Raw genomic sequence first — 21,836 nt, 5'->3', positions numbered from 1 at the left:
TGAACAGTTTCTGGTAAACTTAAACGAAGTGTCCAGATTCCTTGTCAAGTTCTCACATGAATTCGCATTTACATTTTCTCTCTCCTTAAACAAAACATGAATAGAATATTTGCGTGTGTTCTTGGAATAGTAGTGGGAATCTTTATATAAGGGCGAAGCTAGAACTTCATAATGAAATCGCATGAAAAGAGGGTTAAATCGAGATGAAGAAGAATCAAGTACCAATATTTCACACATAGAAAGATGGCCAGCGAGATCTCTCCATGCAAAATTCAAAAAATGGAAGAGAGAGCTCCTTCCATGCTACTGTATAAAGATAGTAAGATCAAGAATAGCTTGAATTTGAAACTTCTGTGCTCCACAAAAGTCTAGGGAAGGGAAGCATTGAAGAAAACAAATTTGCTTGGTTATATTTTGTCAAAAACTCAAGATAACACAGTTTTAAAAACACTGATAGTGAACAAATTCAGAAGCCACCACAAAAAGTCCAGTCGTCCTAGATAATTATTGACGATGAGAATATCTAGGGGTCCAGTTCCTTGGCAAGTGGAGTTCAGCTTTTATGTATTAAAAACACTTAAGAGCTCTTTCAAATATATATCCTTTTATCTTCTGGTCTCTATCACTGATGGCTCTTCTGGTCTCTATCACTGATGGCAACATCTATGCTGGTCATTGTCTCCTTGTTTGTAGATTTTCTTTCTTGGGATCATAACAAAGAAAGAATGAAAGGAATAACAAGAATACTAGAATATGCTTCAAGAGTTTGAAATGGGTAGCTGCCAAGAAGGAGGAGGAGAGAGTGTAGTAGCTCATGTTTCCATGGAGCCCACCTCGAAGGTTTCACCTTTCAATAACAAAAACCATGAACAGGTTGAACAGGTTATTCAGATCTATTACGAGAACTCCAATAAGGTGAGAAGGAGAGATCATCGAGTTAATCACCCTGACAAAAGTGAAGGATCGATGGACAAGATCCCATTGCAGGAATCCCATAGATCATGTCTCCAGCGAAATTTCTCATGTGGGTAGTCCTCCATTGGAGAAAGAGATAGAGAGCTCATATAATAAGGGTGAAACTCAAGCTTTTTGCAGAGAGAATTTCTCACTGACAGTATTCTAAGGACCCCATCCATTGATGTCCCCAATGTAACCTTGATTGATCCATCAGTTTCTCTTACCAAGAATAGATTTGGGTCCCGTCGGTCTTATACTTTTTTATTCCTGCACTAACTAATAAATTAAACAACTAACACAAAGCATTCTCTTTCTTTCTGGGTCTGTTTCTTCAAGGTGAAGCCTCCAGCTCCATGTGTGAAGATCCCCCATTCTTACACTGGGAATCTAGTTTCCATAGTTAAATGAGGGAAAAGTGTCTATAGTACCTGTGCTCAATCCATGGTCTTAGGCTCTTAGCTTAATAAGAAACAAGCTAGAGTTTTATATTCTTGGATCTCTGAAGCTTTATAGTATTCTCTCCTTTACTGAATCTTTCATGCTTCAAGGTGAAAGTCTCGAAGCCCATCATGTAAAAACCCCTCCTAGCTTCTTAGAACCGTATGTGAGGTTTTCAGACCAACTTACGCGTACCTTGACCAAAGAAAAACCCTAATTTTAAAGAAGATTCGAACATTTAACTTTTACTTATGCGGTATTGATCTTTGTCACCTAAGCAAACCCCTTATGTACTCACATTGCTTTCTAGAGTAAGACAAATTAATTCATGACAAATTCGCATTAACGTGAAAAATAAGAGATTAGTTAGAATATCGGCTCGTCTGTTCACATTGATGGGGGACATTGTCCATTGTCTCATTGTCATATTCAAACAACCATATAATAAATCAAACGACAACTAAAATTGGGATTTGGTTCTTTGTTTGACCACGTCATGCATTTTAGAATACAAGCAATTATATGCCTTACGTAGCTAGTTAATCATGAATTATCTTTATCTCTCTTTTCTGCTCTTCAATGGCATAGTAATAATCGGTTTGACAATTTTCTCGAGTCATGATCTAAAGGTGTAAAAAGAAATTTAACTACTTTGTAAGTATATCTTGCAAGAACATAATAAAATAGAATAATTTAATTCTTCTTTATATCCACCTAACAACAAAATTTCATTAGCAGACAAGTGAGATAACAAGAACATTAAAATTTCATTGCATGATACTTGCATCATAGCCATCATTAATTTTCCCCAAGTTCTCTAACCATAGTTAGTTCTAAAACCTCTTTGATTTCTCTACATGAGATTTGACAGGAAAAAAAATAAAAATTATGAAAGGGTCATATCAAATCTGTTCTCTTCACCATCTTGGTAGGGACATAAAAGCTTTATTAATCAATAGAGGAAGACAGTAACAAGATCACGATGGACACGTGTCGTTATCCAACAGGACAAGACAAAGCTTGTGGTTGTTGGGTTACAGTCCAAGGAATGAACTGTAGGCCCCACTTGATTTTGACAAGAAAATGACTATGACCAAAAAGAATCCCATGTAGTGAAGACTTGTACAGTTTCTTTCTTTCTTACCCTTCCCATATGAATCCCTTGGAAAAAAGAACAACTTACGTGTTTATCTTTACTAATCCAACTTAAGGTGGAAATTAATTAACTAATTAATATTATTATATTATGTGGTTTACATAATCATTCTAATCCAGTTTACTAATATATATATTGTGGGGAACAAGGTGATCTCACTATAATTACTATGTTTTCTCTTCTTTAGAATTTGATTGGTTGAGTAAACCATACGTCTGGTTTGAATAAGAGATAAATGAAAAACATCTGATTTTGATTGATGTGAATTACGAGTTTTGTTTAAGCATAAAACACTGAGATTCGTGGCACAGACTTGAGAGTCGTCACAAGACCCACCATTAATCTCGTTCAATCTAATCAATCAACAACCAACATTTTAAAGAGAGGAATCGGAATCTGGATTGTTCTCATTCTATTTCAATCTAGATACCCAAAATTGATTGAAGATTTCGATAAGATTTATGAAAATTATCAAGCTCATAGTTGTAGTTTGAGGTTAAATTCTCAAAATAATATATTAACTTGAAACTTTTAAGGTTAAGATGCCTAGAAAAATTATTAGAATATGATCTAGTTCTCAAGCTTAGAGATGGGAATACATAACATACCCATATCATGTATTCCATATAATCCTGAATGATTAGATTTAGGGGTTAGACAACCTTGGGGAACAAAGAGTAGAACATGAATTATTGTTATCCTTTGAAGTTGAAACCTAATCAGTTTTGTGTTAAATATGAACAAAACCATACACCAACAAGAAGTCCACAAACCTAGTTAATGTTAAATCTGAACAAGACCAAGCACCAGTAGGACCACCCATCCACTCAATCCTTTTTTATTTTTTTTCTCCAAAAAACAGGAATGATGGCCCATAGACTATGGAGAGGGGTTTAGGAAGCCATCATTAGAGGAAAGTAACCATGATATCATTGAGGAGAGGTAGGTCCTCCTTTGTCTAAAGACTAAAAACATGTGTTTTCATCGGATAAGATGATAAGATATAATTGACCATTTTCCAATTGTAGACTAGTGGCTTAATTGGAGAGAGAAAGAGGGAGATTGCCATCTGCATAAGTAAACTAAAAGTAGAAAAATTAATTAGGGTTTTCAATTTTGTTATGTTGTGAACTCAAAATTATTATTTTTTGAAGAAGTAGCTGATAATATTAATAAAAAAAGAGACTATACATGAAATTACAGACGGTAATAAGTTTTGCCAGTGGCGTCACTATAAACAAGCTCAGCCAACCTAGGCGGAAGAAGGTTACAATCAAAGACCACCTCTCCTAGCATGAAAAGAAATCCAGCCAAAAAATCAGCACAAATATTGACCTCCTAAAAATTATGCTTGAATAAACATCCTTGAAATTGCGTTGCCATCCCTCTGATGTCTTCCACAATGTCTACCGCCTTCCATGGAACTGAGGACTTCCTCAACACCATCGCCACTGCTATGGCGAGTCTTAAACAGATAATCACACGGGAAATGTGTAGCTGGATAGCTTGAAGAAGCCCCTTTCTAATGGCCAACAGCTCCATCAGAAGAATATTGCCCTCCATCAAGCAACCGGAAATAGCAAAAATACATCGACCTTGCGAATCCATGCCTATAGTACCATAGCCGTCCATCTCATTCTTCACGAAACCATCACAACAAATTGATGACCACCCAAGAGGTGGCTTCTTCCAAAACATTGCAAGAGTCCTTTTAAAAGAAAAATAACCTTGATTTTCCATCGATGGAAGAAGCTTCTAGAGATGGCATTGTCAATGAACTCAATTTTTGTATTCGAGCTGGAAGATGGATTTGTATCAACATATTTCAAATTAACTAATTTAAGAAATTTGTATTGGAAGTAGAGGGCTTTGCATTAGTACAACTTGTCCTAATGGACTGATCCTTCACCGTATTAAAATTTAATTTGAAAAATCTCTATTTTCGCTTATGAGGTTATTGTAAGATTTGAGATTTTTGTCTTAAAAGTTTAGTATGAGAGTTCTTATAATCCGTTATAGCGACTGGTTGAGAGATCCTTGTTCTTTTTTTCTTTTATATAGTGTAAAGTTTTTTTTCCGCTATGAACGTACCACACCATATTGATGTGTGAACCACATTAAATTTTTATGTTATTTCATTTTGTTTTTGTTTCAGTTTGCAATTTATTGGTATTCATTATAACAAATTCTATTTTAATGTACTGGGATAGTAGTTAGTCAATGTGAAATTGTATCATACCTGTTATGGGCAAATCACCCAACCATCGCTTCAAACAGGCTCACCTAGTGGTCTGAGTGCTAAACCATTGTGACATGATGATCAATCAAAAGAGGGCAATCGAAACTGCACGATGAAAGAAAAGATCCAACGACATGGATGAAGCATGTGAATAGATGAGACAGTATAAATAGAGTAAATGCATAACATTTTGTAACTCAAAGCTAGGGTTTTGTGCTACTCTAGTATTTCTTCATCAATCACAACTGACTTGATCATCAAAGGTGGATTGCAAATCACATTGATTGGCCAGCGTCTAACGTTCTTGTTGAATGATTGCAGGTAGCAGATTCACTTGAAGGAAGATCCAGAAGCAGATCCAGTTTGATCGAATGAATGAGTGTTGGATCGGCTGATTTGACCTCTGAGGGTGTTTTGGCACTAACAATACCAAATCATTTCAGAAAATGAAACTGTGTTAGTCTCTGAAAGCAAACAATATCCCAAAAGATGACACGATATTGGAACACAAAAAAACACTTCTTGATCGTTGCTTTCTTATTTTAGAGGAGATTAAGAGAACCGTTTTATGGTAAATTCCATTTCTTCTGGGCATGACAGATTAGTGCTCCATGAATTGTAATGAACTCATGCCAACAGTAGACTCTGAGGGTTCCTGTGTTACGGATTTGAGTTACAGTAACTGTAGTACAAGACGCGCAGTGCAGTTGGTGACTTGGTGGTGCAGAGTAGCTTGTCATTTTAGGCATGAATTCAGTATCTGGGCCGAGAAACGCTTTCACCATCACCAGTTCTGTGTCTCAATAGTGAGACCTCGTACCCATAAATAGTTTCTCTTTTCACATGAATTTGAGGCTCTTGTTCAATCTCTTGTCATCTGATTTAGAACTCTCAATATGCCATCTTTAATGGTGACACAACATTGAAAATCTTTTGTCTTACTGATCGTACAATATAACAAAATAACAGAAACTACTGCAACTATGTCCTTAAAAGTATATGATCAGATTTAGATAGGTTCACATGATTCTTCCCTTATAGAAAGCCATTGAAGCCAGCTTCCTCTTCTGTTTTTCGGGTAAATCGACGATGCCTCACCGAAATTGCTTCAGTCACGCGCATTGATGGTCAAAAATAATTTTGATCTGTGAAATCACCATGACTTGATCTAATCCTCTACTAAGGAGGAGAAATTGTTTGCAATGTTTGATTTTAACGGCTGAGATTATCTAGATCTTAGCTGGCACAATCCTAGCACGAAGACCAAACAAGGTTGTTCATTTTCTCGAAATCTAAGTATGCATTTGAACCAACTTTATCACTTTCGTTTCTGTTTTTCGGTAAAAATGTCTTTTTTGACCAGTCCGTTCTTAAAGAACAAACCGTTTTATCGAACGCCTCTAACCCATTCTTCTGTTCCCAAAGAACAAAAGAACGCCAAAAACGTTTTTTAAGAACGTTATCAAACGTGCCCAAAGGGACATGCTCTGCTCAGTGGGCCTGTTTGTTAACTGGGCCTACGTCAGGGGAATTATTATGATGGATATGAATTATAATAAGGGACTGTTAAGTGGGCTTGTCAGCTCTACCCCGTTATGATTCTGTTTTTTTAAAAAGAGAAGTGCCACTGGGCCAGGACCCCATGTGCATTATTGTCAATTATGCTCTGCCATAGGACCCATTCGGGACTTCCCAGGTCCAACCCATATTCTGAAATAGCCTCCAAATCTAACCTAAGCCCAGATGGATCTTGTGGGCCGGCAGGTCTGGCCCATGCAATTCTTCCCTACCAAGTCTTTTGGTTCTTAAGCATGAACGAAAACCAAAACAAATTAAAATAGCTTAGCACTCAATCATGGATTTATGTCTCTACTTCTTTAGTACGAGACACCATCTTAGCAGAGATGCAACCTTGTGGTTTTTCTTTGTGTTTATAATTACTTGTTTTTTCTTATGGTTCGAAATAAAGCAAGTACTTTTGACATAGGAGTGAATGAAAGCTATGCTGCAAGCGATTCATGAAGGATTCAATCATACAAAATCGTCAAGAATACCCATGTAGATGAAGTTTGGTGCAATATCGATGGAGTGTCAACCAACGGAGCAGCCTCTTTCCCCGTCCTACATTGCTTTTGGGGCCTTACATCCTCAAGGGAGCTTTTATATAATTAATATAGAAAATGGATTCGCCCTTGGCCCCGAGGGATTCAAACTCTGACTTCCTATGTGAAAGCGTTTGTTTTATGCTCAAGCAGCTAATTTTTTTTTTTTTTGCAAATTTAATTCCTCCACTTTACTTCAATATTGTATTAACCTAATTACATATTGTTGTTTGGCCTATTGATAGTAGGAATGAACTATGCGAGTTATGTAATTGTATTTTGTTTCAATAATGAAGTTGTGCTTTTTGCCAATGTAGGGTGGGTTGAATGGTAAGATCCATACTTCTACTGAAAAAAATAAAATAAAATTAAAATAGCCTATCTGAAAATCGCACTCCTTTGATTCTTTTGTTTTTTGCCTCTTGCCCTTCAATATTATTCGCGGTTTAAAAAAGAGGTAATATAAAATTTCATTTTATATAAATTTAAATCTTAATTTAAATCATCCTTTTCCCTACTTCCCCTCCTTTTTTCGCCTCTTCTCTTTCCCCCCCCTCCCCCTTCTCTTTCTCCGCTTTCTGCGCCCTCTCAAAAGGTTCGCCTTTTTTCTGGGTCCTCCTCCGTCGTGTTCTTGGTCTTGGTGTTCCTTTGGTCGTCTCCTGTCTTTTTTTATTTCTCCTTGTGTTCTTTCCTTGTGGGGCTCGAGCCTCTTGTGGATTCTCTTTGTGATTTTTCATCTCTATATTTCATCGTTCCCGTTCGCCCCGGCTCTTCCCTCTTGGTTGTTTCTTTTTTCTTTTCTCTTTTTTTTTTTCTTCTTCCTTTGCTCACGTGTTTCGCTTTTGTGTGTTCGAATGATGCTTATCAAGCCATGGGTTGTTCAACCTGCTCTAGCTTTATTCAGATCAACAGTCAAATAGTAATGGGTGCAAGCATCTTTCTCGTATGTGGCTACCATGACTCCCAATATGGCATCGGTATTCTTCTCTGTTTGTATTGCACCGAAACTCCCAATCACGAGATATTTTTTTTAAGGAGGATTCAATCTACTGGGAAAAAAAATACGAGAATTGGGGGCACTGTTAAAAAGGCATTTGATAAAGCGGTGGCGGTGGTGGTGGCGGTGGTGGACGATGATGAGGGGAGGGAACCACAAAGGGTTTGGGAATTGGGTCAGTTTCAGGGATTGATTTTGTAAATTTCAAAATTTTTAAACTTTTAGATAAAATAATAACTTATTATATTTACATATATACCTCTCCTATCTCTTTTACAACCGTCCGATATAATCTTGATTATGTGGCTCAATCTGAGCCGTCGGCGGCAGCAGGCTGCTGCCGCAAATAAAAATCCGATTCTTATTTGGGTTAGAATGGATTTCGGTCCAAAATCCAAAGTGGCGTTGTTTTCACGGTGCACCTTATTGGTGGGTTATTATAGGGTGTGACTCCGCTCCATACTATTTCCGTACAGAATGTTCGACCCGAAACGAAAACAATCGAATAAGACTCAAAAAATTTCGAAGATCTAGTCCAGAAACTGCAGCATTTGGAACCTGGAGAGCATTCACCTCTCTTACTCTGTAGCTACTGCTAGCAGTGCTGCGGACTGTTAATCAGAGTTCAGGATAAGGTTTTGCTTATTGAAAAAGCTCAAAAGCATAGTTCTTATTCAAAAGGTAATCAATCACAAGCAACTATGCTGCTCTTTTGATCGTCGCATCGTATTCTTCAATTTTATTCCAATTCCAAAGCATATTAATACCCTAAACACCTACGGTTCCCTGTGTTACAGAAAACGCATTTTATCTTGGAAGTTTCAGCTTTTTTAACTTGCAAATGAGCTCCGCAGCATTCAGTTCGATTTCTCCCGACAGAGGATGCTTTTGGAAGGTCGGTATGCATTTTATTGGTGAAGAAAGTTAAGATTTTATTGTTCCCTGTGGTGGTGCTGGTTAGTTCTTCAAATGCACATGTCCATGCAAGAGTTTCAAGTTTTTGTCCTTGATGAATTCATTCTAATTGTAGGGTGAAGCAACGATTAGAAAGCGACATGGAAGGATGTTTTGTATCAGAGGTTCTGTGGCTTCATCCCCTCAAAGCTTGCAGTTTGCAAAGACGAAGACGCACAAGTCTGAGGAGAAGGTTCGCATTGCAGTTCTTGGTGCCAGTGGGTATACTGGCTCTGAGGTAACGTCCTCCTGTTGTCCTCCTAAGTAGAAATGGCAACTCACCGGCCTTCCCAACACCTTTTTCCCCCCCCCCCCCGCCATATTTTATTTTTTAGGATCCAGCTAAAAATAATGAAAAGAATGATCATGTTTAATTTATTTATTTCTACAAGGGCAAGATATAACTGTTCTTAGAATAGTCAAAATCTTCCCTTGTTATTCTATTCAATCAATGAGCTAAAACGCAATATCAGTGTTAGTGTGAGTGGATATTATGTTTACATTAGTTTCTGGTATTGTTCAAGGTGCGCTCCACCACCAATGTGGCTGAAGCTCTAATAACGTTACTTACAATTCACCGTACTGCTAACTGATTGCTAGATGAGCATGGTAATCAAGGGGTTGGGAGATCTGGGTTCTTATTTCTTAGCATATACCAATGTGATTGCACTTGTGCCGTTTTGCTCAGTGTTGTTGGCAAAGCCATTTCTTTCTCTATATGATTAGTAGATAAAATATCATATCTACTTGGGAGGAGGGAAAACCATTATTATGTTGCAGTGGCATTTGAAGAAAATATCATATCCCATAATTGTTTCTATTAGCATGTGAAAATCATGCTGCAATGGAAATTCTAGTATATTCCATGGTATGATGGAGGTTGTTTACTGAGGTAGTGAGTTTGTTTTATTTATTTATTTTGGGTTACCTATTGGATTCTTGTATGATAATCCTTTTTACTCTTCTCCTTCGTCTCTCTTTTTTTATTTTATTTTTTATTTATGAAATCTATTAGACCTTCTTAAGCTTTTGTTTAAAATCAGGGGAGTTTAGGAAGCACACCATAGCTTGACTTGTTTGTGCGCTACCTAATTACTGTCACTAGGCATCTGTGTAGCATGCTTTTATTTGGTACCTGCAGTATTGGTGTGTGTTTTAATTTGTAAAGTAACTGCTCCTCTGATTCTGAAGCACTGATTATATTGATATGAAAGTTCTCAGTTATGAGGGATTTCAAATCTTTGAGCCACATACTTCATCCATTAATTGCATTTGATGTCATCACTCTTAGCTTGGCCAGAAAATGAAGTGTATGGTACTGACATATAGGATGTTATGGCATTAGGGTTCTAGACTTGGCTTTAGAAGTCCAAAAGTTATCTTAGATTCATTTCTGCCAATCTGGCTTAGAAACTTTGAGGTTTGGACTTCTTAATTGGATATTTTCTTCTTACCACATTCTTCTCATCATGGTCCAATTGGGGATGGAGTTCTTTGTTCTTGAGAAAGTGCTGGGGTTTCACAAAGGTTGCACAAAATGATGTTCTGCGAGCTTATATAGCTGGAGGTTTTTGGGGGGGGGGGGAGCCAATGTATTTTCCTGTAGCCCCTTACTATGTCAAGCCTATCCTTCAAGTGTCTTCAGATAGAAATCATTAGTTGTTCGAGCATAATAGGTGGAGCTGGGATTCTTATATTGGACTAGGGTCTACGATTCCTATGGGCTTTCTCAAGATTCATTCTGACATATACAGCTTGGCATTCCTTTAATGCCTTGATCTATGTGCATTTTTTTTTCAAATGAAATAGAGCCCTTGACCTTTCTCCTCGTCCTTTGATAAGTAGAAAAAGATTTGTATTGGAAGGTTATACGACTTGGTAGTTGTCTACTGTTGTGACAGACTGCCTTAATTGTTGAAAAGATCAGTTTCTAGAAATGTACCGATACTATTACATGACTTTAGTCATGAAGATGTTTGGTCGTGGTGACCACTAAAAATGTGTGGTGTTGTTTAGTATTTGTGATGACATCTAACTGAGTTATAGTGCTGCGGTTTTTGTCTCTTTGAGTTGTATATTTATATTGAATTATTCATTACATAATATACTGTCTTCCTTGCTCATAATATACACCAACTGTGAATTAGGTTCTCTCTATTGTTCTTTCTCTTCTTCTCTTCTTTTTTGCTTTTCATTCTTCTATACTGAAGGACTGTCAGTCAGTGACTGCATGATGCATAATGTTCTCTTTCTAGTCATTTGCAATTTATTTTCATGACATATGTGTTGATGTCTTATTTGGCAGATTATAAGACTCCTGGCAAATCATCCAAACTTTGGTATCACACTGATGACTGCTGATAGAAAAGCTGGTCAATCAATAGGATCAGTATTTCCTCACTTAGTCACACAAGTATGATTCTTTAATATGTAGGCATTCCTTTATGGTTTGAGTTTGAAATTGGACTTTTTTTTCTTGGAAGTTTTTGTGAAAAATTTAGACTGGTTCTATGTGTGACTCGCATATCTTATTCCCTGGCATAACTCATGTCTTTCTTTCTGACTTCTATGTTTTAGTATGATAAATATTGTATAATATTTACGAAATATGATAGATTCACTGACAACCCAAAAAGAGAGCCAAAGTTCTCAGTGCTCAAATCTTTGGGGCAGGCTTTTTTTTAATCTATGTGAAGGGTCCTTCACAATTCAAGTCTCTCTTCAAAAGTAGAAGCTACTCTAGAACATTACCAGATCGAAACTACCTACCTGATCCTTTATATGACTTGAATCCACAATATTTGGTTCTTATAGGATTGGCCCATTACAGCAGAAAACTAAAACTACTACGCTAGTGGCCTGTGCTCTATGCAACCCATTGGGCAGTCAAATTAAACACATTGGGCCACTCTTGACCCATTACTATGGCCTGAAATTTCTGCTGTCCATCTTGCTCTTTTGAATTGGATTATAAAGCATAATATAGGGCAAAGGTTAATGGCCGTGGGTCTGTGAATAGACTGAAGAAACAATGGGAATGTATGTGCCAAGAGCTAGTTGTTAGGACCTGGAAAGAGGCAATGTTATTTACATGCCTTGATAAATATGAGGAATTGGATTTTGAAGGATAACTGGTGTTGGAATGAGATAACTAACTGCGTTAAGACAGTTGTTAATGAGGTTCTTGGAGAACTAAAAGGAAAGAGGAATCATCTGTCCCTACTCTACTTTCTTGACTTGTATTGGTTTAATTTACCATGTAATTTTGAGAAAGCATTGTGTTGTAAATGGGTTCAAAGGTTTTTCTGGCCTTGGCTTATCATCATCTGTATACCCACTGGAATGTTCTCTTGTCTTGTATAGATAGAAAGGGCTGCGATAAATTGATCAGTGTCCGTTACTTCTGATTTCCACATATTGTCAGTTACTTCCTGATTTGCAAGTCTGTGTGGTTGGGAAGCAACTTTTGTTTTGTATTAGCAATTTTTTTGAAATTTAATGTAAAATCTGATTCTTGAATCTTTGTTGGTTTATAGAACTTGCCAGATATGGTTGCTATCAAAGATGCAGACTTTTCTAATGTAGATGCTGTGTTTTGCTGTTTGCCACATGGAACAACACAGGTTCTTCTTCTTCTTCCCTATCCATTGTTTACTCAGTCTTGTAGCATTTAATCTCTGCATTGGTGGATAACACATACCCTGGTACCTATTTGAAATTTTCAATCATATCTACTTCTGAGTTCCTGACATGAATGACTGCTGGTTTCTTGTTGCAGGATATAATCAAATCCCTTCCCAGGCAGTTGAAGATTGTTGATCTTTCTGCAGTATGCTCTGAGTGCACCCTTTTAGTAAATTGTTAAATTTCATGGCTATGATTCATTTTTTTTGCGGTAAATTTGAAGTGCTGGGAAAAGAGATTAATATGTCGATGAATCCACAGGACTTCCGGCTTCGGAATATCAACGAGTATGAAGAATGGTATGGTCAGCCTCACAGAGCACCTGAGTTGCAGGTGAATTGATTTGTTCTGGTCCTACATTCTTTTTTGGACTTGTTAATTTTCTGATTTTCCTGGTTGCCTTCCTCACGTTGTTCCACAACCACCCCCTGAAGTAAGTAGAACTGGTATTGTGTATGTGACAGAGAAAATCATATAGTAAAAATGCAAAATGCTCTAGGCAAAATGTCCATTAAATTGTCAATGTGGACCATATGGTTATCTCATCCCTGATTCCAAGTTTCAAATTCTTGATAATAAAAAGAATGCAGGATCAACGAGAACAAAATGCTTTCAGAACCCATGACCAGTCGGGTAAGAGAAGCTTAAAATGATGAATCCCTAATGAAAATCCAGTGTGGCTCAAATTATTTAAGGGACCCCTGAACAATGTTGCAAAAGGATCTTTCTACAGAGCAGCTATTCACCTCATTAACCAAAGCTGCTTAAGTTCTTCTCTTCAAACCAAAAACCCTTTAAATTTAACATTAATGAATAGCAAACTACTTAGATCTTACAGTTATTCCCCAACTTCAGTTACTAGCAAAACACGACCACTGAATTATTCTCCCTCCTTAAGTTTACTAAAAGAAGAATAAACCATTCTAGCAGTAGTAGATCTCTCCTTTTCTGCCATCTGTTGTTGAATCACTTCTCAAGGGTCCGCTGGTCTACCTCTTTGGGCATATGAATAGGTAGCAAAATCCTTATTATTGCAAGGATACCTACAAGGCCTAAAAGCTAGGAATTAGGTAAGGGATTGATCTCCATCAATCATGTTCGGATTGGCCTGGAACCGGTTGGCATTTCAGTTGGACTCATTACACTAAGGTCCAGAGAGGTGAACCCTTCTTTTTTTATTTTATTTAATTTTATATTTAAGGCTTGGCAATCACTTATTTGAGATTTATTGATGTCTCGTGGTCTTTGTTATTTGATCCAGGAAGAAGCCATTTATGGTCTGACAGAGGTTTTAAGGGAAGAGATTCAGAATGCACGGCTTGTTGCTAACCCTGGTTGTTATCCAACATCCGTACAACTTCCTCTTGTTCCCTTGATAAAGGTTTATATCGGAACTGTTTTCATTAGTATTTTTTTCTATTTTTGCTTCTAATTGGTAAACATTATTTAATTAAATCCTCAATGCTTCTACATGTTATTCTGTGTTTCTGATGAAGAAAAAGTTTCCTTCTCTTGAATTTTTCTGTGGAATTTCTGGGTGCTTAATATGTTTTTTTTCCTACAATTTTATGTGCTACAGCTCTGGACATTAGTTATACCATACAAATAGTATACTAGGGTGCATGTTTATGGAGAACATTGGCAACCAATGGTATGTCTAGTTGCTATTCACCATTTTTATTTTCAGTTCAATCAAGTCAGTTCTTAGTCACACATTTCTAATGAAGAAAGGAAAGATTTGTCAGACTGTTGTACAACAGTCTACAGTGCATGGGGCACAGTGTTGTGTAGTTAAAAAGTATCATGTTGAGAAACTATGAATAGTAGACATGGGGATGTTAAGATGGATGTGCAAAATAACTACAAAGAATAAAGTACATAATGAATGTGTTAGAGATGACTTCAGAGTTGTCTGCTCATTGGCAAGCTCCATAAGAGTCGTTTGAGGTGGTTTGGTCATCTGTAACGATGGCTTATGGGTACCTTCAATAAGGAGGAGTTATATAATTATAAGCTAAAATGGCCAGGGACAAGCCTAAAATGATCATAGGAGAAGACGTGATGAGGACATACATGGTCTAGGTCTTGTATCAAGGATGATCTTGGATAGAGCCTGTTGGAGTGCTAGGATCCATGTAACAGATTCCATCCTGTGTGATGAACCTGATTTGCTGAGATGTGCCTCTTTCCTTGTATTCTCATATTTTTTTTGTGTCTTTCTTTTATTTACCATCTTTGATTTGTCACCTTTCATTTCTCATCTCCTTCCCCTACCTATCTTTTCCCCTACTTTGTTTTGTTTGGATCCATGTTGCTGACTTTTATGAGTTTGGATAACACTGAGTTTGTTGTTGTGTCCTCCTCCCACTTTTCTATTTTCATAATTTAAGGATTTTATTGGTAAAGAAGGGGCCTTCAATTTGTTTTACATGGTCTGAAGACAGTAACTACAGAGAAAGGATGAAAACTACTGTATGAAGTGCTTCACTCTCTTCTAAATCCTCCCCCCTCCCCCCCCCCAAAAAAAAAAAAAAAAGGAGAAGAAGAAAAGAAGAAGAAGTTTTGCATGAAGACCTACATCACCATTCTCTATTAAGCTTAGCTGGCAACCCAGTGTGCTGGTTCCACTTGATTACATAAGTCTGTTGTTCTTTCCAACCAGTTGACTCCAAGAAACACCTGCTGGCTTTAAAACATTTATTCTTCTACTGAAATATTGGTTCTTGTAGCTCCAGAATTGTTGTTAAAGGAATTAAGCATAACCAACTCATTCCTATCGCTCAAAAAGAGCTACTCTTGAGGGTTTACATGGGCTTCAAAATTTTGTTTTTGTTTTCCCCTTGTTAGCAGTGGGGGGTCATTAGAGGTTATGGGTAATTGTTTGTAAACATAGAGGTGCATGAGAGCAAAGCTTTCTCCATTGCTTGTGGAAACCATGGTCATAGGCATCTTGCACCTTGCTGAATCATTCGTATCCTTGAATTGTGGTCGCTTGATTGTTTTCCATTTTGTTTTCTTCATCAAGAATAGGTTTCAGTTTCTACAAAAGCGCCATAGGCAGAAATTAGTAGAGGCCTCTCAAAATCAAGTAGGCAATGGTAACCTGTCACTTCTTTTTGCATACAACGTTGATCCTTGGTACAGTCATCATCCTACCAGACTGCATGAAGGGTCACTTGCCTTACAAAGCATTTGACATAGACTTTATTACTTTGTTAAAAAACACAATTACTGAAAAATATAAGGCATCCAGTCCTAGGCCTTTCCCTGCCCTGTTATCCTTTATTTATAACTCCAGTTTCCTGTAGTCGCAGCAACTAAAACATCTTTCAGTCATTCAGGTTACAGGACAATGATGAAAATTTGGCTATCCCTTGGAAAATACTAATAAAAAAATAAAATAAAAATATATCTAAGTTCCAAACAACACCTTGGACTTGATGGGACCTAGACCTAATTGTCACAAATTTGGACACAATTACCAAAATACCCCTGGATGGAAGTAGGGGTCCTAGGGTTTGGGGAATCAACCCTTGGCCCTGTGGAACCCCTGGAAATGCATCACTTCTTATCAAACAGCTATGGCCGACCAAGAAGGTTATTGTACACTGTTAGAAGGACTTTGCATTGTGCTGTATCAATAAACCTATTGACGGAATAATAACCATGAGATTAGTGGTGTTCAGTCAATGGTGCAAGGAGTTGGATGTGGCTCTGCCTGCAAGCCCTGTGTACAAATCACATCTTCAGAGACAACATTAGAACTATTACTGCTATCAATCACCATGTTTTAGGTCATTGCATTTCACATGGTTATGAAAGATTCTGCATTGTACTAACCAAGAAGGTCAATGGTTTCTGAGTTCTTGGTGGAAGAATCCAACAGAGTGTTGGCCAAACTAGAGAATAGGTGGTATATTGGGATGAAAAGAACCCTGGACCATAAACTATGTAGAAAATTTTAGTTCCGTTTACTTTTCAGTCCAATTTCTTTTTCAATTTGAATGTCAGTCCCTTTAGTAAGACTTCGGTAATAACATGGTTTTAACTATTGAACTGCAATTCTTTGGTTTGGAATCATTGAGGGTACGGAATATGGACCTTGAATTGTTAATTGCCAGTCCCTAGAAGAAATTCTAGTTCAGTGCATTATTGTATGATCAAGGTTATGGAAGATGCTGTCGTTCTCATTGTATACATTTTAATGTCTCCTAGAAGTGATTTGCCCTTGGATGCAGGCTAATCTTATAAAGCTGAATGACATCATTATTGATGCGAAATCTGGGGTGAGTGGAGCAGGTCAGGATGGTTCTATATCATCTCTCCTTGCAATTTCAGTTTTAGCATTTCTTGATAGGTTTTAAGTTCCATATAATCCTGCAGGGCGTGGAGCAAAAGAATCCAATCTGTACACTGAAATAGCTGAAGGCATTCACTCATATGGAATTACAAGACATCGTCATGGTAAGCATTTGTACTTCCACGAATTAATCATTTTACTTGGGAATTATGATTACTTGATTCCCCCAAGTACCAACTCAACTCAAGTCTTATCAACCACAAATATGGTACAAGAAGGATGAAGAATGAAACATACGAATTGCTCCCACACTCTGCCTAACCATCAGTGACTTTTAGCAACCCATCCAGAGCTTCTGCTGCTCCCTCCAGTAACTTCACAGGTTGCTCGAAGCATCTCCTAGAAAGCTCCAATCATGTGATTATTAGCAAGAAGTTAACAGTGTTTCGGAAGTATAATGCTGCAATCAAGGGAGAAACTGCAATGTAGACTGTCATTCTGCAATCAATGTTTTCTGTGTCCTTTCACCACTGGGTTCTGCATCATTAGAAAACTAGCGCCTGACTACAGGAAAAGATCAATTTGTGGTTCCATTTCATTAATTATCTTATTTTCAACATAGCTGATAACAATGGTAATCAATTTCTGGCTCCATTCAATTAGTTCTTCTAGTTTTCTTGATGGAGATATTAGAGTGTCTTTTTTTTTTGGGGGGGGGGGGGGGGGACTCTTTTGTACACTAGGGTTGTAAAAGATTATTACAAGGTTTTGGAACCAGAAATGGTCTCTGTTGGTTCTGAACTGATTCCAATTCAAATAGGGTGATCTTTCTACCACTCCTCAGCCAATAAATCGGTCCAAAAAGTTATTTCTAGTGTTGCCCGCAAAAAGAATATAGCAAAAAAAGTCTAACCATGGATCTAGCATACTTGCACCACATACATCAAAGCCATACCAAATCAACAAAAAATGGAAGGGGGAAATTGAGTTTTACCTTTGGTTGCATTTAGTGTCTCTCAAAACCAGAAGATTCCTCTTTAGGTATCTTAAATGTGGTGTTTCTCTCAATATGAAGTCTTGAGTGCATAAATCTTCCCCAAGTTTGAAGCTCTGGCATGGATAAACGAATTGGAATATCAAAAAATGAGGTCTTGGGTTCATTTTGCCAGGATCGAATCCGGGTTGAGGAAGCAGGACTGGTCAATCCTGTATACTGCTTTAGTTTTGAATTCTTGTAAACCATATGTGGATGGTGATTTCTACTTTTATGGGTGGGCTCCTAGGGAGCTGCACTCATGATTCTTAATTGTGAGGCAAGGTTGTGAGCTAGCCCCTTTGGTTTTAATTTCTGCTATGTCATTTGCAATTCTAACAATCACTGGAGAGAATGCTAAAGTGGGGGCACTGGTCATGGATAGAATGGGTCCAAATAAAATCCATGGTTTAGGTTATAGGTTGTTCTGGGGAAGAATAATTGAAGAAAGCCATCATTTTCCAAAATGCTGTATGTGTTGAGACAAAATGCTCAACCTAAATGAGAACAACTCCAGGTCCAGAAAATGTTGGTCATTGCCAAGCTAATGCAACTGGTGAGTGATTTTTTCTCACATCTCTAAATATGCTTAACTAGGATGTATTTATTGAAATACAGTATGCATATGAATCATTTATGAATAATATGTGAAAAAATTGACTGTAATCTGCAATCCAAATGTTGGAAGTCACTCACTGTTGTCCATTTAAAGGTTTTTTGTGGATCTTTTCAATTGCTCAAATTCATTGTTGTCAAAATAGTAAAAGAACCTTTTATGTTATTTTGCATTACACTGACTGCTGCTCTTTTCTTCATTTTCAGTTCCAGAAATCGAGCAGGGGCTTTCTGATGCTTCACATTCCAAAGTAACTGTGAGCTTCACTCCTCATCTAATGCCAATGGTGAAGATTCTACTCTACTTTGTGTAGTACTTGTATTGTTATAGTCATTGATTATCTTCCTTAAGTAAGCAACCACAATGTTTCAACTTCGGGATGTTCCTCAGAGCCGTGGTATGCAATCAACCATATATGTTGGAATGGCTCCTGGTGTGTCAGTGGATGATCTTTACCAACAACTGAAGATCTCTTATGAGGTATATCTTCCTCACTTACAAAATAAAAAATGCCGCCGGAGAGTCTAGAATGTCGTTCCTATTTATTTTGAGAAATTGTCCCTTGTGGAATTCATTTCTTTCCTCATGGTTTTCTTCCTGTGTCAACTTTGATGTGTTAGCCTCCCTGTTATTGTTGTACACTTGTGCTATTGTAATCCACTTTGAATCAAACCTTTTATGCACCCATCCTCCCACAACCTCCCCCCCCCCCCCCACACACACAAAAAAAAAAAAAAAAAGAGAGAGAGAGAGAGAGAGAGAGAGAGAGAGAGGAAAAAGAGGAATTTAAATGGATTTTCTGTCACAATATGTGGACTGAAAAAAGCTACACCTACTACTGTACAGATGAGATGCAGGCTACAGCCGAGTTCTGTTTCTTCTTCATTCCCTTGTGGTTGTGGGTTTCTTTGCCTTAGGCCCCCTATTATTGTATTCTTGTTTATCAAACCTCCCCTCCCCTCCCCTCCCCCCCCCCCCCCAAAAAAAAAAAAAAAAAAAACCAACCCCCTAGAAAATAGACAGTGCAATTGGATTGTCTTTGCCACAATGTGTGGACTGAAAGAAGCTATGGGTACTTTCCTGCACAACTGAGATAGAAGCTATACCTGAGCCCCCTTTTTTTCTGTCAGGCAGGGTGGTCGAGCTGTGGGTTAGCCAAGGTCATCCCTTGTTTGGGAATGGATGCTTGGTGCTTGTGGCTGCTTGCCACCGCTGCAGAAGATCTAGGTCCCATTTTTTCTCAGCCAAGAATTTTCTTCTTCAACCATTTACTCCATTGTCCAGAAGATATTGCCTCTCTTTTATTTATCATTCCAAATCTATCTCATGGGTAATCTCTGGCTGAGTTGCTTCTGTGGTCTGTTCTTCTTTTAAGATAGTAGACCTACCGCTCATTTTGCTTCTTTTATTGCTTTTGAACACTGAATATCTGTTAAGGCATCCAGGTTCCATGGACTTCAAGGTCCTTGCTTCTAGGCCCCCTCCAATGCCTTGGATTGCCTAGTGACTGTGACAAAGATAGTGCACACTGCACAGATATACTTCTTGGTCCCCTGCTTCTAGGCCCCCTCCAGTGCCTTGGATGGCCTAGTGACCGTGGCAAAGATGGTGCACACTGCACAGATATAACAAGGATGGGTTCTTACGTTCCCAACTCCACGAATTTCCTTTGTATAAAAAATGTCTTTTGGCTTTCCATTGTGTTCAAGAGGGGTACACATGATAGCTACAATGAATTGCAATGCCAAACTGAGTAATTTAATGGGTTTTAATTTGAATTTTAAATGTGACTGATATTTACTTTTGGATATGTAAATGCTGATATTTTTTGTTAAAATCTTGAAAGCTGGCTTGCTAAGCAAATTTTTTTTATGCTAATTTGGGGTATCTTTCTCTAGTGGTTGGTTGTAATATATGTTTTCCTATGGCAGGATGAAGAGTTTGTTGTTCTGTTGGATCAAGGAGCCACTCCTCATACTCGAAATGTTCGAGGGTCTAACTACTGCTTCATGAATGTATTTCCAGATCGAATTCCTGGAAGAGCAATAATTATATCTGTTGTATGTTGAGCTCCTGCATATTTCTGGTTGAATTTCTTTCAAGGACATGGGAAAGGATATGTTAAGTTGATGGCTTTCTGGGTTTTAAGTTTTAACTAAGACTAACAACATGACTGCAGATCGATAATCTAGTGAAGGGAGCTTCTGGTCAAGCGGTACAGAACCTGAATTTAATGATGGGGCTTCCTGAGAATGCTGGACTCCTGTACCAACCTTTGTTTCCCTAGTGTATCCTTCTGCAATGTTTTAAATAAGGTAATCATCCTGCATGTGTCATTCTCAACCCTTTTTATCACCGTTCAAATTTTCTTTGTGGGATAAATGCTGATCAAATTCTTATAAATGTGCCATATACTGTGATGAATGAACAGCATCTTGGGGATACTCACATGGGGGTGTTCTGTTCTAGTTCTATTTATGCTGTTTTCAGGCAAGGGGTGATTGCTTAAGACAACATGAGTTTCTAAGTTCAACTCATACCCTTGGGGCCACCCACACCACAAAGGAAGGGGGGGGGGGGGGGTTGCTGTGGAGTGCTTTTAACTGCTTTTGAAGAAAGTTTAATGGTTCTCATTCACCTTGGCATGACTCATCCATGCTGTTGTTGGGTCGGTATGGTCCGACAGGAATAGTTGGGCCAAAGGGCCTGTACGAATGAACATATTGATATGAAATATAGGACTCCATCTGCTGCCACTATTTAATCGGTGGCATCATGTACAAAATGTCCTGTGATATCCCTGTGAATATCATTCTATAGTTTTGCACTTGATGATGCCCTGTAAGCATTAGAATTGAAATGCCTCCACGTAGATGTTGTTCCATATATTTGATTAAATGATCTTTCTACTGAAGTTGCAGGTAAGGAAAATGCCAGATTTGCTGCGGAGAAAGATCAACTATAGCACAGATTTTCAATGTGTTCTTTTCTGTTACTATTTGTGTTGGACTCGTAGGTGAGACAGCGAAGGGTGGCTTAATAAATGCATCGGTTAGCTCTAGACATCTTTTATGTAAACTTCCAAATGCGCTGTAATTTTACATACATAGTCCATTTAAATTTCCAGTCCATGTTCCTAGTGGATTTTCCCCAAGTTTGTTCATGGAAGCGTCTAATTGATATTTAGTGTTGCTTTCACCCCAAAAAGATAAATAAATGATATTTAGCCTTTGCTTGTCTGGTAATATTCCTCGAAATAGAGATAGCAAAACTAACCAGAATCAAAAGCAAAGGTGATACATCTACATAAATCAAAATCAACTCAAAACCAAATTGATGATATATAATATATCATTCACC

At 37.8% G+C, this 21,836-nt stretch overlaps 1 protein-coding gene across 2 annotated transcripts; it reads left to right on the top strand.

Annotated features, from left to right (window-relative positions):
* Nucleotides 1-8,396: 8,396 nt before the first annotated feature.
* On the top strand, nt 8,397-21,836 carry LOC149014891 (Putative N-acetyl-gamma-glutamyl-phosphate reductase). Of its 2 annotated transcripts, none has more exons than XM_089155531.1 (15): nt 8,397-8,570; nt 8,687-8,784; nt 8,920-9,081; nt 11,149-11,256; nt 12,380-12,466; nt 12,622-12,672; nt 12,789-12,860; nt 13,789-13,908; nt 16,766-16,826; nt 16,911-16,991; nt 18,683-18,762; nt 18,867-18,956; nt 20,408-20,536; nt 20,656-20,791; nt 21,398-21,836. In XM_089155531.1, the coding sequence occupies exons 2-14, from the start codon at nt 8,731-8,733 to the stop codon at nt 20,761-20,763; spliced, it is 1,203 nt and encodes a 400-aa protein (XP_089011657.1). In that variant the 5' UTR covers nt 8,397-8,570; nt 8,687-8,730; the 3' UTR covers nt 20,764-20,791; nt 21,398-21,836. The 2 variants fall into 2 exon arrangements, with proteins under 2 accessions (XP_089011657.1, XP_089011656.1); XM_089155530.1 differs by having other exon boundaries at nt 8,398-8,570; nt 21,392-21,834.

Source organism: Hakea prostrata, chromosome 5, assembly GCF_041222555.1.
Source record: "Hakea prostrata isolate BN-2017 chromosome 5, UWA_Hpros_2, whole genome shotgun sequence".
Taxonomy (NCBI): domain Eukaryota; kingdom Viridiplantae; phylum Streptophyta; class Magnoliopsida; order Proteales; family Proteaceae; genus Hakea; species Hakea prostrata.
Note: the sequence above shows the minus strand (reverse complement) of the source record. Positions and strands in the feature narration are given on the sequence as shown.

What these genes read in the sequence shown, in the direction of transcription:
- LOC149014891 (XM_089155531.1), top strand. Translation starts at nt 8,731, where the DNA reads ATGAGCTCCGCAGCATTCAGTTCGATTTCTCCCGACAGAGGATGCTTT. An exon ending in TGCCACATGGAACAACACAG is followed by an intron (nt 12,467 to 12,621) that starts GTTCTTCTTCTT and finishes TTCTTGTTGCAG; the next exon opens with GATATAATCAAATCCCTTCC. An exon ending in AGATTGTTGATCTTTCTGCA is followed by an intron (nt 12,673 to 12,788) that starts GTATGCTCTGAG and finishes ATGAATCCACAG; the next exon opens with GACTTCCGGCTTCGGAATAT.